This window comes from Struthio camelus, chromosome 10, assembly GCF_040807025.1.
Source record: "Struthio camelus isolate bStrCam1 chromosome 10, bStrCam1.hap1, whole genome shotgun sequence".
Lineage (NCBI taxonomy): Eukaryota > Metazoa > Chordata > Aves > Struthioniformes > Struthionidae > Struthio > Struthio camelus.
Window position 1 is genome coordinate 3,122,370 of NC_090951.1, and position 15,986 is coordinate 3,138,355.

Genomic DNA, 15,986 nt, shown 5'->3' on the forward strand with positions numbered 1-15,986 from the left:
CAAGGAAGACGCATCTTTGAACATCTACCATCATTGCTACAGCAGGACTTTTACGCCATGGTGGAGCAGGGGAATATTTCTCCGTGAGAAGTTCATGCCCTGATCCATGCTTATATTGTGCTCTGTATTTTCAAAGTGGAGTGCAAAGTTTTCTTTGTCCTCTCTTCTTCGTTTTTCTTCACGTAGGCATGTGAAACTAGATTCTGCAGTTCAAGAGATCAGAGAACTCACACTAGGAAATGTTCGGCCCCACGCAGTTCCCCATGCGGTGGCTAGCTCCAAATGACCCTGAACATCTGAAACTGTACTCAGAATATGGAAAGTATAGTTTTGAGAATGTAATCGGAGCTCTCGGAGTCAAATATTTCTGTCTGATTAGTTATGGAAACACCATGAACAACACAGTGCTGAGAAGGCTGATGCAAACGGGGGCAGGCGGTGTGGGGTATGGAGGAGGTGGAAGACTCCTTACTCCTCCAGCAAATCAATGCCGCTGAAGAGCAGGTTTCACAAAGATGCAGCCTTTTTCATTTTAAAATCCTTTCAAAAACAAACAAACAAAACCACCTTGAAGATCTGGCCCAGGGGAATCAGTGACCAAACTGCTGCAGACATCAGGAGGGGACAGGTTTTCCACACACCGGTTTTCCTTTTGAGGTTAAAGGCCAAGAAACAGCAGGGGGGAACTTCTCGGCCTGTATGTAGCACCAGGGAATTCGGCAGGGCTCCTCCAACTTATGTTGACTGAGAAATTGCCCTGTTCACTTGACCTGGTGTCTCCTCAGCTTTCTGTTCACTTCCTGGCTATAAAGACTCGCGCGTTGCTGCTTTAATTGTAACCACAGTGTTCTCAGGCTTACCGGATAAACAAAATGTTGGTCAGGATGTACATTGTTTGCGACCTCAAAACATTTTCCCAGCTCTTCCCTTCGTGCTTTGGGGTTGCGTCTCCAAGATCTGAGGTTCCAGTGTGGGCAGATGCTCAAAGCGTGGGAACCATCCTGCGATTTCCCCGGGCAGGTGCTTGGATACTTGGGTTATCGAGCTGTAATTGCCCTGGATATCCTCGGCGGTTTGGAACAGGCAGCGGGTTGGGCAGTGGCGAAACGCGTCCTGCCTCCAGGCAACGCGGGCTTTTGTTGAAGAGTTTAGAAACAACAGTTGTACTTCTTCTCTGGAAGTGAGACGCGATCACAAAAAGCAATTCTGAAGTGTAATGGGATGAAGGGAAACTCAGTGCGAAGCTGTATTTAAACCTGAGCAATATTTACAGCGTACACACCGGTTATGTTCTCCCAGTCCATGTTTCTCCTGTAATTCTACCCGGGCTCTGCGTCAGCATGAAACAACGTGTAAAACGCCAAATAATCGTTATCCCGCCTCCGCCGCTGAGGGATCGCTATGGCGCAGTCGCCCGGTGTCCTCGCGCAGCGCCCGCCGTTTCGTTGCAGCTCCCCGAAACCGCAGGTCTTTGCGAGACCCGCCGTGCAAAACCCACGTTTCCAAAACTTGGCGGCTGTAAACACCCGCATGGCAGGAGGCCGGGTGGAAATCCGCCCCTCGCCCGGTGCTTTCAGCCGTGCGGGGCCTTTCGGAGCCTTAGAGGTGCTTTGCTTCCCCCCAGGGGGGCCATTTTGTGTAAGTGTGTGTTGGGGGGGGGTGCCATTTTGTGGGCTCGACGGCCTCCTCGTGGCGGGGGGTGTAGAGAAACGCGGGCTAAAAGCGGGTCCGGCCTGTGAGGGAGGCGGTGTGTGGGGCCGGGCCGAGGCCTCCCTCAGCCGCCCTCCCCCGGGGACTCTCCCCAGCCCGGGCCGCGGCGGAGCCCGCCGGGCCTGCAGGGGGCCCCCGCGGCCGCGGCGCTGAGGCGGGAGGCGGGTCGCGGCCTGGAAGCGGCGGGTCGAGGCGGGCGGCGCTGCCGGTCCCGCCGTGCGCCCGCGGCGGCCCTACCGCTCCCTCCGGCCATGGGGAAGAAGGGGAAGCGGGAGAAGAAGGGGAAAGGGGCTGAGAAGACGGCGGCGAAGATGGAGAGGAAGGTGTCCCGCAGGGCCAGGAAGGAGGAGGTGAGGTTTCCTGGGGGAGGCCGGGCGGCGGCGTGGGGCGAGGCTGGAGGCCGAGGTGCTTCCAGCTAGCAGCGAGGGGGTGCGCCCAGGCGCGAGTGTGCCTCGGTTGGGTGACCTGCCGCCTGCGTGTGAGGGGCTGAAGGTTTGTCCGCTTCTCTAGAGCAGCCTGCGGCAGGAGGTGGGGAGGGGGAAGGGGAAAGCGCCGTTTGAGAGTCGGCCTTGCCTTCCGCCTCCCCCCAGTCCTTTCCCTCTGGTCTTACAAGCAAGAGTTTCTCTCCCCCGCCGAAGCTGGGCCTCGTTTGAGGCCATAACGCGCCTGTCCTGGCTGCAGGGAGAACCGGTGCCGCGCAGCGGAGGCAAAATCCCCAGGTTTGGGGACTCTCTGCTTTGACCACGCTGCGGCGATGGGGTTGCTGGAAAAGAGAAAGGTTAAGGGAGTGGAGGTGGTGGGTCCTGGGGTTGTGGGAGAGGCCTGGGGTCGGGGGAGCAGAAACTCACCCTAGCTGCAAACCTTCTTGTGCCATTGCAACTTGGCGCGTGGTATCACAGAGGTGCGGAGGAGGCTTTGTTAAATTTACAGAAGTTGAAAGGGAACAAAAACGATAGATGCAGTTTTCTCTCCAACTAAAGTATGAGCTGGGAATAGGAAAGAGTTCCCCTTTCCATTTGCACGGGCGGGAAGGAGGACTGGTTAGAGTGTCGCATATAGCTCTTCATAGTTTTGTTAGGGTTTAAGTGATACCTGTTTACTTACTGAGTTGTGCTGTGTTTCTGCCGCAGGAATAGCAGGTGTACACCCAAGGCACTTTGCCTACCATCCTCTTGGAGCTCTTTTAAGCACTTGTCAGTGGGAGACCAGTCTCGAAAGCATACGTGGAAGTACCTGGTGTCCATTTCTCGTAGTTGAATGAAGTGAACCAAAGCAGCCAGTTTATTTTTTTTTAAGGGGAAATTGTGAGGGCGAGCACTTGTTTCAGCAGTGTGCGGGTGGCTCTGTGCATGTTGAGAAATTCATATCTGGCTTCTTATTTTCAGGAGGATCTTGAAGCCCTGATAGCAGAATTCCAGAGTTTAGACGCTAAAAAGACCCAAGTAATTGAGACATCCTGCCCACCCCCCTCACCCAGGTAAGAGGTTGCATGAGACTTTGGCAATCACTCATACAGCTGGTGCTGTTAATGGAACTTACCTGTGTGAAGTTATTTCCTGAGAATGGAAGGTATAATATCTGGCCGGGCTGATTTCTGGAGTCATAAAACATCGGGTAAACTGAATCCCTGAGTTAAGAAAGGGAATAAGAGCATCTCGTGCCTTAAAATCCTCCCATCACCCCACTAAAAAGAGGCAAAGCAGAGTTAGATTATAGGGCTTTGAGAAGAGTAAAAGTTAAGAGGAACCTTTGGATTTAGACTAGAAAGCTGGAGGGGTTCAAGGGGCAAAAAGATATGTCATGAGGTACAAGACACTTGATCAAGCGTAGGCCAGGAGTCCGTGCGCTGTTGGGTTCTGTGTTTCTGGTTGCTGTGGCTTGTTAAAAGCCCTTCTCTATGATACCTGTTTTCCTCTCCGTGTAGTGTGACAGGTCAGTACGCTACTGTCCATCTCAGGCATGCAACAATTGTCACTTCCTGCTTTGCCCTGGGATGGTAGAGATCTGTCCCCACATGGTGCAAAGCGCTTTGGTGATATGTAGATGAGTGGTGAACAGTGTTATCTGCAGCAGGATGACGCACATCGGTTGATATGAGACAGCCCAGTTCTACCCATAGTTACGTGCTCTCATAAAACTAATTTTTGTTCCTGATACACCAGCATTAAAATTCAAGAGCTCACGTCAAAAGGCATGTTAAATGGCAGTGTAATGTGTGCTCCTAAAATAGGGTAAGATTTCAGACAGTGTCAAATTAATCTTGCTGGAAGTTTTAAAGAAGTTAATTTCTTTGGGAAGTTTTTAGCCCTGGGGTGAATATCACAGCGTAGTAACAGTGCAGCTGATGGAAAGACCCTTGAGGCTAGAGGGCAGAGGTGCTAGCGCTAGCTGAGGTAAGGGCTTCAAGCTTCTGAATTTTACAAGTTTGTTAACGCATACTGGTCTTGGCCCATCTCTCTGTCTTTTGCAGGCTGAACGGCTCCCTGTCTGCTCACCCTGAGAAAGATGAATTGATCCTTTTTGGAGGTGAATATTTCAATGGCCAAAAAGTAATGTATACTTCCATTTTTCTTCATTCTGCCCCCTCCCCCTCACCTTTTATTGTAATTTGCATGAGTCTCATTTGGAGCAAAGATTCAAAGCAGCAGTCATAAAATATGTATTTGTCCCTGAATGAGAGCAAAATAGCCTTTTAATTCCACAGTGATACTGTCTCATGCCTGAATAGTTGGCAGGAAGGAGACATGCTAGAACCTATTAAGGAGTCGGAGTGATTGTCTCGGCATCAATATTTCAGGGCTTCATAATTTCTCCAGACGTAATAGTAGCCATATCTGCCCCTCATCTTTGATAACTATTGAAGTGTCCTTTATCTTCTGCCTCTGAAAACAAGATACTTCTGCAGTTTTGCAGCTGGCAAGGCATTGCTTGCCTTGGAGATGAGTATGGTGGCAAATACGTGCAAGCAGGTGCTCTTCTTTCTAAATTTCTGCAAGTTGCAAGTGTTTATTATGCTTCTGGAAACAAGTTGGTATTTGTAGACCTGAGAAGTTGTGCATATTCTAGCCTGAAAACTGAAGCCTGCTAAACATATTTGGCCCTATATTTAGAATCACTCTATGTGATGTGCTAAATAAATTCTGCTTGCTTCATTACCTTAAGGGGTTCACGTCTCTGGAGTTGAGCAGCGCTTTGGGCAGCTTTCAACTTTGCATCTATGTTAAGCTCCGGCTTCCCAAGTCGTCATATCTCAAGCTGACTTGGGCTTTACCTCAGGTCTGGGAAGGAACAGTCTAGTCCTGTGGTTCATGCTGGGAAAGCTGCTGACTCCCGGTCTAGTGGAGGAGGCTGTTGTCCTCCTTCCCCGCCTTACAGAGGCAGTTGAACTTCTGCTTTGCAAAGCTGGTGCTGTGCCTCTTCTCCCCTGACACACAGGTAACCTTCAGAGGAGCCTGTGCTTGGACAGACTGATCCTGTTGAGTGGAGAGCCCTGGTGATGCATGTTTTCCTTTCCTTTTTAACAGACGTACCTGTATAATGAACTGTACGTTTACAGCATCCGAAAGAACAGCTGGACTAAAGTAGAAGTCCCCAACCCACCCCCTAGGCGATGCGCTCACCAGGTAAAGTTCAGGGTGGCAGAGCAGCACTTGGAATTGTTCTCATGCTGCCCTGAAGATGAATGGGAGTTGCACTTGCTTCCAAGGGTTTCTGGCTTCTCTGCGTCCTCCTTGTCGTGGGTTGCCAATAGTGTCACCACACCTTTTGTACTGAGCGGGTCTGGAAAATCCTGTCCAAGCTGCTTGTGCTCTCTGATCACTGGGTGGCCTTGCCTCTGGAAATGTTAAGTGGTAGAATCAGGGTTTGGGTTGTTGTAGCTGGGGGTTCAGCAGGACTCAAACAGAACTCATTGGGGGAAGCCCCACTTTCGAAGCTAGTGCAGCAAGAGAATCCATCTGGGGACCAGCCCAAACATCCATAATCCCGGAATGGCCTTGGGATTTTAAAAATCTTGGTCAGGATGTAACTCAGAAGTTGACCAAAGTGCTGTGAATGGCTGAGTTGCCGTGCATGATTATTTTTTTAATGACCGCAGGTCTGCATCTGCAGGCATTACAGATGTTGCCACTCCAGCAGTATGAAAGGTCCATCAGTGTAAGGTATCCCTACTAGCATGTAAAAAATTGGGCTTTGCCAAGTGTCCCAGCTGTACAGCAGGATGGACCTCTTGCACTGACTGTGTGTGTCATGCCTTTGGGTTGCGATCTTTCCTTGGCAGATGGGCTGTTTTTCTTCTGTGGCTACCACAGCAGCAGATGAAGTTACTTTCTTACTCATGGCCAAAGCTCTTTAGAAGTTGCCATTGAGATCCAGTACTCTGGGAAGGTTCATAGTAGACCCTTGTTAGGCTGCACCTAAATGCTAGTCGTGCTGAGTTCCACGTGCCTCCTTGGGTTGAGAGGCTCCAACTGGTTACCCAGGCTACCTCACGGAGCTTAAAATTGTACTTGATTTCAGTGATCAAATTCCATAAGGAGACCAAAAATTCAAGTATTTGTGTACTTAAGTGAAAAGGAGGTGACTTGGTTGGTATGGAGTGAAGTGGTGCGTGTTTTGTTTGTTGGTAGCCAGCAGGTGGCTGTCTAGCCGTTGAATCTAAGCTGAGCGTGCAGGTTGCGCACTAGGGAGTTGCAATTGGATTATAATAGAAATAAAATGAGAAACCTATCTGAGGAGTTCTGCTTCAACAGTAAATTTTCTATCTGATAATTAATTACTTTTGAACAGGAGACTGTTCAGGCCCATTAACTGACTGGTTTGTTCTCTTCCCTCTGACTTTCTTTTTAATGCATGTTCCTCGTTAGCTGAAAGGTAAACAGAAGTGTGTCTGTGGGTTGGTATGTGCGTGTTTGCAGTCTCATTTCTCATCTCTGGTCTCTGACACAGGGTCCTTCGTTTGAGTTGCCCTGGCTGCTTCATTGCATCAGTTCAATAAAGCTGAAGTGAGAATAGCAGGGGACCAGCCTTGTCAGTTATCTGAGGAAAGGGCTTGATGTGATGACTCTGGAGCCAGCTCTTCAAAAGGTCACACACGAGTATAAGCAGGCTGTTGTATATACTTTGCACTTAAATTTTTAAGCGCTAGTTACCCATGAAAATCAGGCATATATCTCCTTTGGTTAGGTAACTTCATGTTCCCACAAATGCTTCTTGCAAACACACCCAGAATTTTCTCATGTGTTTAATTCCTGCATGCCTAGGCTGGCTTATGTCAGGACATGGTCAAACGCCTGATGCTAAAAATCTCCTTCTCCGCTGTCTGCGGGATTAGACAGGGAGGTAGCGAAGCCCCTCTGAAGAGAGAGATCATTATCTCAATTTTGGTCTGTGGTAGGAATGCTGGAAAAACATATATAAAAGAGTTTGTTTATAGTGTAGCAACCTCAGGAGGTCTCAGACATGGAATAAGCTTACAGGTTTGCTCAGGTTCCTTTTTGGGGCTCGTTTCTTTTTCTGCCTGGTCCCTGTGCAGATAACTTCAATTAAATGGAGTCTTGCACTTCTCTCCCTGCCTCTTAACTGTCAACTCCTGTACCAGCAGGGTATTTTGGTGCTGCTCCTTGCAAAAATAATATATAAAACAAATCCTTTTAACGCTCTCTGCTCCTCGCCTTGGACAAAGCATTGGCAGTCTCCTCTTGTCCAAGTGCTGCATGTTTTCTTCTGTGTTTGGTTTTATTTCTTCAGAGGCAGAAGCAATGCTTTTCGGGCCTTGAGAAAGTTCAGGTTTTAACTTGTGCTACAGCTTGGTTTCTGTACCAGTTATTATTTTATAATCTACAAAGTGCAAATACAAATGTATAAAGGGTAGCGGTACGCTGCCAACGTCCTTTTCCAACGTTCCCCTCCATTACTGTGCCTGCCCTGTGGTGGGATATCACCTGTGTTTTAGAGGCAGGAAATGGCCCTTTTCTTCACGCGTCTTGGAGTTCCTCAGCCACCAGCCTGTCATCTGCAGGATGCTATTTACGTGACGAAACGATGGGTGAACTCTTCCCAAGCCTTAGCTGTGGAGAGCTTCCCCTTTTGCTGAAGAACGATTTGGAGTATTGCTATCAAACTAAATCCCAAGGTACTTCCCAGCGAACGTTGGATTCATCTTGGGATTCAAGATACTGGGAGGAACCCAGCTTCTTGGCCAATTTTCCTTTGCTGTAGGGAAGGTGCGCTAAACAATTGAGTAACTTTACATTTAAAATTCCCCTTCCCCCAGCCCCAGAGAGCTGCCGTTGCCAAGCAGTGCAGCAGCAGCCGCTGCCACTTGTCTGCTCTCTGGAATTCAGAGGCAGCTGCACGTTTGACTGATAAAGTTCTTCTGTCTCTATTTTCTGGGCTCTCTTCTGATCCAGCTCTTCATTCTTATCCTGGCAGGCAGCAGTGGTGCCCACAGGCGGAGGGCAGCTGTGGGTGTTTGGTGGAGAGTTTGCATCTCCCAACGGGGAGCAATTTTACCATTACAAGGATCTCTGGGTCCTGCATTTGGCTACCAAGACCTGGGAGCAAGTCAAGTAAGTGATGTGTTCTGAATTGAATGATGTTGGCCTCATGAGGAATTGTGCTGGTATGGCCCGAGTCTGGTTCCTTGTACGGTCCTGTGATTTCCCAGCTGTCTGCCCATCTCTCCCTTGAGCTCAGAGATGCCCAGGCTAGAAATGGTGGAGAGGACAGCTTCCAGGAATAAGTGGAAATGAGAGACATGTTCTGAGAACATCAGGCCAAAGCCGTTTTGTGTAATAAATGATTTTTGGAGCATGAGTGTACTTGAGTGTTGTCTGATTGAAGAAAAGAGCATCAAGAAAGGCAATCTCTGCCCCAACCAGGGCAAGTGTAGGTGTGCAACTTGAAAACAGCCCTTACTTATTGCTCCATCTGTCTAGGCTCATGCTGGGCTGTACAAGAACTTGAAGGATCTCACCCCGTTTTACCACTGCTTGAGGAAAAACAGCTTTAAGTATCTATCCACAGAGCCAAGTTCACTCCTGGTAACTCCTGGTAACATTTGCTGCCTTAAGAAAGATTCAGATCCATCAAGGAAATTAGGTGCTAAAAATCCTGTTGATTTTTGACAAGAATTAAGGTGCCTTAAAGTCTTTTGTGGTTCTGGCCTAAAGTCCTCTGCTAATATTGCCTTAACCTTTGGCTTCTAGGCTTTGCTACTCACATTTCTATTTGCATGAGAGGAAAAGAGGTCTGGTTGGTCAACTGGTAGACTGAGAGGCAGGAGACGTGGCTTTGGTTCCAACTCTGCCATAGACCTTCTCTTGGACCTTGGGATAGTCTTGGCTGCAGGGTTAGGCAGAGGACAACTCTGGGTGGGCAGGTGGCCCTCAAGCTGGCCGTACGCTGGGGAGCCGTACGCTGGGGAAAGCAGCAGCTTTTGAGCAACACTTATTCATCAGCTGCTCACCCTGCCAATCTCCTGGGCATGAACTGTAGCCCCTGTTTCAGGTGGGGAGCCCTAAATCTGCCTGGGCTGATGGCTTTTTGCCCTGCGTACAAAGTGTGGGTGCCTGTGGTCTGGGCCTGTCTCTCTTGGCACAGTAATTGAGAGGGTGATTTAGGAGCGAGCTATGCAGAGATGGATGCCCTGGCGCATGCCTGAGGCCACGCAGTGAGTCGTGGAGCTTATCTGCCTGTTCCCCCTCCCTGCAAAATGGGAACGTTGATATTGCCTGGCAAGGGGGAATTTGGAGGTTTAATTTTGCTAATATTAATATAGCACTGAAGAGACCCCAGCATGGAAGGTAGGGGCACATAGAGACTGCAAGAGCCGATGTGCAAAAACCCCTATGAGTTGAAAACAGACTGGGTTCAGAGGATGTTTCACAGCACAGGCTCCTGGCAGCTGACCCTTCTGCTAGGTTCCAGGGATTGTCCTTTTCAGTACCTCTGGGAGGCTGAGGGAAGACTGCTCAGTTCCTAGGCAGCTGGTTTCTATCCATCAGTGTGATTTCCCCCCCCCCCCCCCCCGGCCCGCTCCAGACCTTGCAGTGTTAATCTAATAACAGCTGTAATTTGTCATGCTACAGGAAGCCAGCTTTACTCCAGTCAGCCCTGCTTGACTTTGGGAAGTGGGGATGAGAGAAACCATCCAAAATGATGAAGGGCTCTTTAAGAGGTACAAGAATTAAAAAGACCTGTCACTTTGGAGGCTGATCTGCCTATTGTTGTTAGGCAGAAGCTGACGTAATGACAGTGACTGTACCCCTCCCAGCTTCCCCAAAATAACTTCTGAATCCCTTGCTCAATCTCATCCAAATAAAGGGGGCAGTATTTGGATGTGTTATGTCCCAACAGTTTCATGAAAGCAGGCAGGAGGGTTGGAGGGGGGAAGGAAGCAATGATTCCTTTAGCATCCCTGCTGAGAGAAAGGGTTGACGCTTTACCAATCTCTTTATTAGACACCAGAAAATCCTCATCAGAGAGCTGTGTTAATACCCAGCTGCAGGGAAAGCGAGGGCGGGAGGTGGTTCTTTGTGAGCCATTGGAGAATCCAGATGAAGCTTCGTTAGTTCCACCACTGATGGCGCCAATTGTTCTCTTGTGGGTTTGCAGATGCGTTGCTGTAGAGTTGATTTAGGGTTTTCCACTTCCCAAACAAATACTGCAGTGCCTGACATGCCTGGGAAGAGGAAATCAGGTAGCTACAGGGTTCTGATTGGCCTGTGTCTTATCCCATATGGGAGGGCAGCCTGAGGGCACGTGCTCCCTCCCTGGAGCCGAGCACGAAGTTCACAGGTGCTGCAAGTTGCAGGACACGGTTATCAGTCCCAGTCCCCAAGCAGACTAAACCATGGCAAGAGAGCTTGTTTCAAGGTTGTTACAGATTGTTATGGAGAGCAAGGAATGAGCCAGATTGGCAAGGTGAGTTCCTAGATAGCATGATAAGCAGAAGCAAGTTCTACATATCAAGCTCTCTCAGCTACCCAGAGATACCCTCTGTCCCCAGGCATTGATTGTCACACGTCATCTGTGGCTGCCATCCCACAGTGAAAGGATGCATTTGGAGACATTGATGCTTCGTTGTCTCTTAATAGATAAATGGATGGACATTTCCTAAGTCATTGTCATAAATGATGTGGGTAGAAGGCCCCTGGAGAGATGATCTTTCTTCACTTCCAGCCCCGTGGAGGATCAACTCCACCTGAGGCATTCCTGATATAGCGGATGGATGTCTGTCTTTTGGCCCTCCTGGAATTTTTATGATGCCAGTGCCCTGGTTCCAATGTTTGAATAAAACAGTGCATCTCCTCCCCATCTTCAGGCAGAGCTCCAAGAGCTGCATTAATGAGGCATCTGGCAGAGGAGGCTGGGAGGGGATGTCTTTGTTTTAATGCTAACCTGACTGAGTGTGAAAATCAAGTTTCTGCTGCCTCTTTGCTTTTCCATATGGCATCTTGATTACAGTCTGCTGGGGAAGGGGAAGAGGAAAGGGCAGAAACGATTGTTGAGTTGTACGAGGGATTTTATTACACTGCTTTTAAAACTATAGTCGTAACGCACGTTGCGTTTCACTTCCTTCAGTACTTTACTTTGCTTACCAGGGTCCCTGTTGCTGCCTGTCATTTTTCCCACGTAGATTTCTTGTGTCTATCTGAAGTCAAGTATCTGATTGTGCCGTTAACTTTTTGGGATGACTGGTGACAGTGGGCAGCTATAAGGCTTGGTCAAAGCAGTAATTCCATTTGTGTCCAGTGCGGTCGCAGTGTTACCTGTGTAAATGTCTGATGATGCACATTTAGGGTACAGACTGGTATTGAGAAAACTCAGTTTGCTTTGGGAGATGTCGTTTTAGTGCACGTGATGCATTAACAGCGTAATTGCTCTTTTGAGAAATGCCTGGATGCAGAAGCAAGGTTTCTGTTTCTATAGGTCCCATGAGGTCACATGCACCCAGTAATTCAGGTCTGACTATATTGATCTGTGTGTGGTGGGCAGCTGAGTTGGCTGCTGTGGTCTGAACTTGCAGTTCTAGGAAGTCTAGTTATTCCAGTGCTAGAGCTTAGATTTCAAACAACTAAGTTGTCCTTCTTGGCCTACAGTTCATGTGACAGGTAGTTGTGCTGCCATAAGACTCTTGACTGTAAAATGCTTGAAGAGAAAACCATGAGCAGCCCTGTGGTGTTTCTGCAAAGGCTGATGGGCAAATGAATCTTCATGATCTCCTAGCACAGAGCACAGCGATGCCAATCGTTACTGAACGCGACTGGCTGCTTGATGGTTTTAAAACTTACAACTAGCTGTACTTGCTTGCATTTTGCATGCCCAGTGACAGGCCAAACTCAAAAAATCTCAGCCCATTAGAAAACATCTCAGAAAATAGCTCTGCTGACTTATTGGAACCGCCATCCCATTTGTGTGATGCCTCAGTGCCTGAACTGTTTGTCACCTTGCTTTAGAGCTAAGTAATGTTTTAACCTAATTGCCTCTTTCCTTCCGTTCCTTGTCAGCTCTGTGTGGCCCAGTGCTCTCCTTCAAAGAGAGACCGGGAGCGTTACGCATTGGGGTTGCGCTTGGGAACCTGGCAGATCCCTCCTCTGTGTAGATTTCTGTCTTGCCTAAGAACCTCTATGGCTCCCTTCCCTTTAGTACTGGAATGCTAATGAGTACCATGATACTTCTCTTAACAGTTTTGTGAGATGTGGTGCTATAAATATCACGGAGTAGCATTTCACAAGCGTATATTTAATGCTGTTTACAGAGTAAACTGGAGCAGTCACTGCGGTACAGGATGCCTTGCAGCGTAGGTTCGTTTCTGACTGATGGCTTCTCTTGCTCGTGTCCTATTTAAAAGGTAGAAGGGTGCTTTGGTGCTTAAAGAGAGGAAGGGTATTTGCTGTGCCATTGAGCAGACTTCCCCTGCCAGACCAGAAGTGACCCTTATGAGCTTGTTCTTTGGTAAATCAGGATCCAAACATGTAACAGTTGATTGACACATGCAAAAGATTTGATTTGGGGGATGTGTGCTAGTGTGACAATTGTGTGTTCAAGTTGCATGTTGGATGCACAAGATACCTGCCACTTGTGTGCCTCATAATTGAGTATACGAACACAAGGGTACAGTATCTGTGCGTGGCAGTGAACAGAACGTGTGTTTGCATTTGCAAGTGTAAGACTTGAAATTGCAGTCCTGGGCTCGAGCTTCCTTACATACTGGAGGATGAAAGTGCTTTGCCCTGAAAAGCCTCTCTGATGGGTTGTTCTATGCATCATCCTTTCTGTTATTAAGGAAAGGTACCAAGACTGATCTGAGCAACCTCTGGACGAAGGAGTGAATGAGAAGTAACTCATGCATTGTGCACCCACTGTGACATGTAAGTCATTAATCCTTGAATCTGAGGGCTGAATTCAGGTCTGTTATGCTACTATAAGTCCCAGAGTAACTCCACGAGCATCAGTAAATTCGTTATGGAACAGTTCTGATCAGACTCATGCTGTACATGTGCAGAGCCAGTCCTTATCCAAACTTATCTTTTAATCTATTTAAGAAAAAAAATATCTGGAGAATTTACAGCTCCCTCCCACCTGTCTGCTTTCTGGTGTCAACCCCATGAAGTAGTGTATTAATCATAAAGTCTGTGAAACTATTTCCAAAATGTTTATTTTGGACCTTGATCAGTGATGCAGGTAAAGGGAGGCAATCTGCATTTGGGAAACAAGGCTTTGAGCTTGCAGCAAGTGCCTTCTGGAGTGGTAGCACAGTTATACGTTACTTGCAGCCCTGCTGGACTATGTCATGCATTTTTACAGTGCTGTATTTGGAGAGAAGGGAAGAAGGATCTCAGCTTTACGTATAGCTCTATGTAAAAAAAAACAAACAAACAAAAAAAAAACTTTCTAAGAGTGTTTTTTGCAAATTTAGGTGGGCATCTCTTTGTGTCAGAGGGGCTATAAACTGTCATTTAGACCTGATTCCTGTTCGATGCTTAATGTTAAAGCAAAGAAAAGCTGAGATGATACAGAGCTGTGCAGGATGAGGCCTGCTACCCCCAGGAACCATGTTTCAGCATCTGGTCTGGTAGCTTATGCTGCTGCCCTAAGAAAAGGGGAGAACAGCCTTGTAATTGAGAGCAGTTGGAGCTGGTACCAAAGAGACTTCTCTGAATTTGGATCAGGCTCCAGACTGGATGTTTTCATTTGCGACATACAGTTAATTGTTCACTTCTGGGAGCTCGCTTATTAAAGCACGCCAATCAATGAATAAACATTTTATCATTCAGAACTGATTTAATCCTCCTTTTCCTTTAAAAAAAAAAAAAAAAAGTTCCATCCCCTGGACTAATAATGTGGAAGCCTTGTTACACAAAAGAAAGTAATGATTTCAGATCTTGATGAAATTAGTGCTAGAGGTGCTATTCTGCAGGGTACTTCTTAAAGGGCTGCTAAATGCCTAGAAAACCGTACTCGCTGTTAGAATAAAGAGACCAAGCAATCAATATTAATTCAGTCTTACCCAAATGCTGCTGTTCTGCTTGAAGTTCCTCATTATGACTGGTGTGAGATTGGCCATTTTTGATGGTGAACAAGGGCCCTTGTTTTCTCTCTCCACATAAATCTATCACTGCTCTTTACAGCTACCTGCTGCCCGTTAAAGTGTAGCAGTAGGGTTGTGGGTTTAAGTTTTGCTGGAGGTGAGTGGGTTTCTTATTTATTTAGACCCTGATTCTGCAACCCCTTAGAGCATGTTAACACTGCCTGTTTGAGAAGTCTTACTGAGTTCGGTGGTGCTAACTGTGCGGTTTGGTAGACTCTTCAGTGAGAGTGAAAATGTGATAGAATAATCCAAGGTGTCAAAGAACAAAGGAAAAACCTTGTTTTCTGCGTGGGCTGTGCTGGGCCTGAAGTCACCTCTGTTTGTAGAGTTCTTGAAGGTTTTTTGTTGTCTCTAATTTGATGCTCTGACTATGGGTGAACGTAAAGGAAGGTGGATCTTTATTGCCTCTCGGGAATGTCATTGCCAGCTGCCTGGCCTTGCCTGAGGCTTTGGATATGACAGTTGGGGTGCTGGGGCTCGTTCCTGGAAATGGAAGTGGCGCATTTAACTGAAAGGTCAGGAAGGCTTGGCAAGAGCAGAACAGTGATGCATATCTGCTTGTTTAATATGTAAGATAATAGTGATGACTTGCTCTGTTGCAGTGCCTTTGTTCTTGAGGAAACGTAGGTGATTTACAAAGTATTCTTGTTAGTTTGACGTTACATCCTAACTGTAGATGGGTAAGTGAAGACAGCATGAAAGATGATTTCCTAAGACATTGAAGAAGAGTGAATGTCACAGCCAGACTCTGGCTCTTACTTGGTACTTAGAGAAAGCATCTCTGTCTAGAGTGCCTTTCTTGCAATTGTGGGAGTTAACTGCTATTCATTAAACTCTCCTGAAAAATTAGCTCCTGAGTCATGGCAGAAAAGACTTCAAGACTTTGGATACTGTTAGAGGCTGGATGGCTTATCACTAGGAATAAAACTGTAACTGCAAAATGCCTGTCTTGTAAATACCGAGCAATACAGGAAGAGCACACGTACTGTTCTGGAGGAATGCATACATAAGTATTAAGGTAAAGAAGTTCCTCCTAGTTTCCTGTGCCAGGAGAGGAGAAGCTGAACTCAGTCAGCCCAGCTGCCCATGACTTAAATGAAAACGGACTGGCACCCTAACAGGAAGGGGAGCCTTGTAGATGAGTGGAATTGCTTTGCTTTTCAGGGCATCAGGAGGACCCTCTGGAAGAAGTGGACATCGAATGGTTGCTTGCAAAAGACAGCTGATTGTCTTTGGAGGTTTCCATGAGAGCGCAAGGTGGGTTTCTGCGGGATGGCTGAGGGTACTGAATCCTCTGTAACAGAGATTTGAATTTCACCCATAACAGAAAGTTGGGCTTTAATGCAAGGCTTATCCTGAGCAGTACTGGAGCTGAACTAGAATTTTATTTTAAGAAGAGAAATGATCTTGATTTAAAGTCTTTCAGTGTTCAAGAAACCATTATGCCACTTAGCTTATTACTGAAGTAGTTCCTCCTCCTCCTAGCTAAAGCTTAGGACATTAATTTTTGGCCTCTGAGTCTTGTCAAGAGCCCTCTCTTAGGAACATCTCCCCTAGTAGGCTCTTGGGTACCGTGGAAGGTCACAGCTATGCTGTCCTGGGAGCTGGGAGCAGAGCTGAGCTACGTATTGTCTCAGAGGTGGTAAGCAGTGTAACTGCAGTCCCTGGGAGCACAGCACAA

At 47.4% G+C, this 15,986-nt stretch overlaps 1 protein-coding gene across 3 annotated transcripts in view; it reads left to right on the forward strand.

Moving 5' to 3' along the window:
• The first annotated feature begins 1,864 nt into the window (after positions 1–1,864).
• KLHDC4 (kelch domain containing 4) overlaps positions 1,865–15,986 on the forward strand; it is a 30,689-nt gene continuing 16,567 nt past the window's right edge. The window contains exons 1-6 of one of the 3 annotated variants that reach the window (XM_068955321.1): positions 1,865–2,060; positions 3,096–3,187; positions 4,181–4,259; positions 5,235–5,333; positions 8,143–8,279; positions 15,470–15,562. In XM_068955321.1, the coding sequence (XP_068811422.1) occupies positions 1,962–2,060; positions 3,096–3,187; positions 4,181–4,259; positions 5,235–5,333; positions 8,143–8,279; positions 15,470–15,562 (599 nt within the window). In that variant the 5' untranslated portion in view covers positions 1,865–1,961. Of the gene's footprint in view, positions 2,061–2,092; positions 2,203–3,095; positions 3,188–4,180; positions 4,260–5,234; positions 5,334–8,142; positions 8,280–15,469; positions 15,563–15,986 lie in introns of those variants that run through there. The other 2 variants (XM_068955323.1, XM_068955322.1) reach the window with 2 other exon arrangements.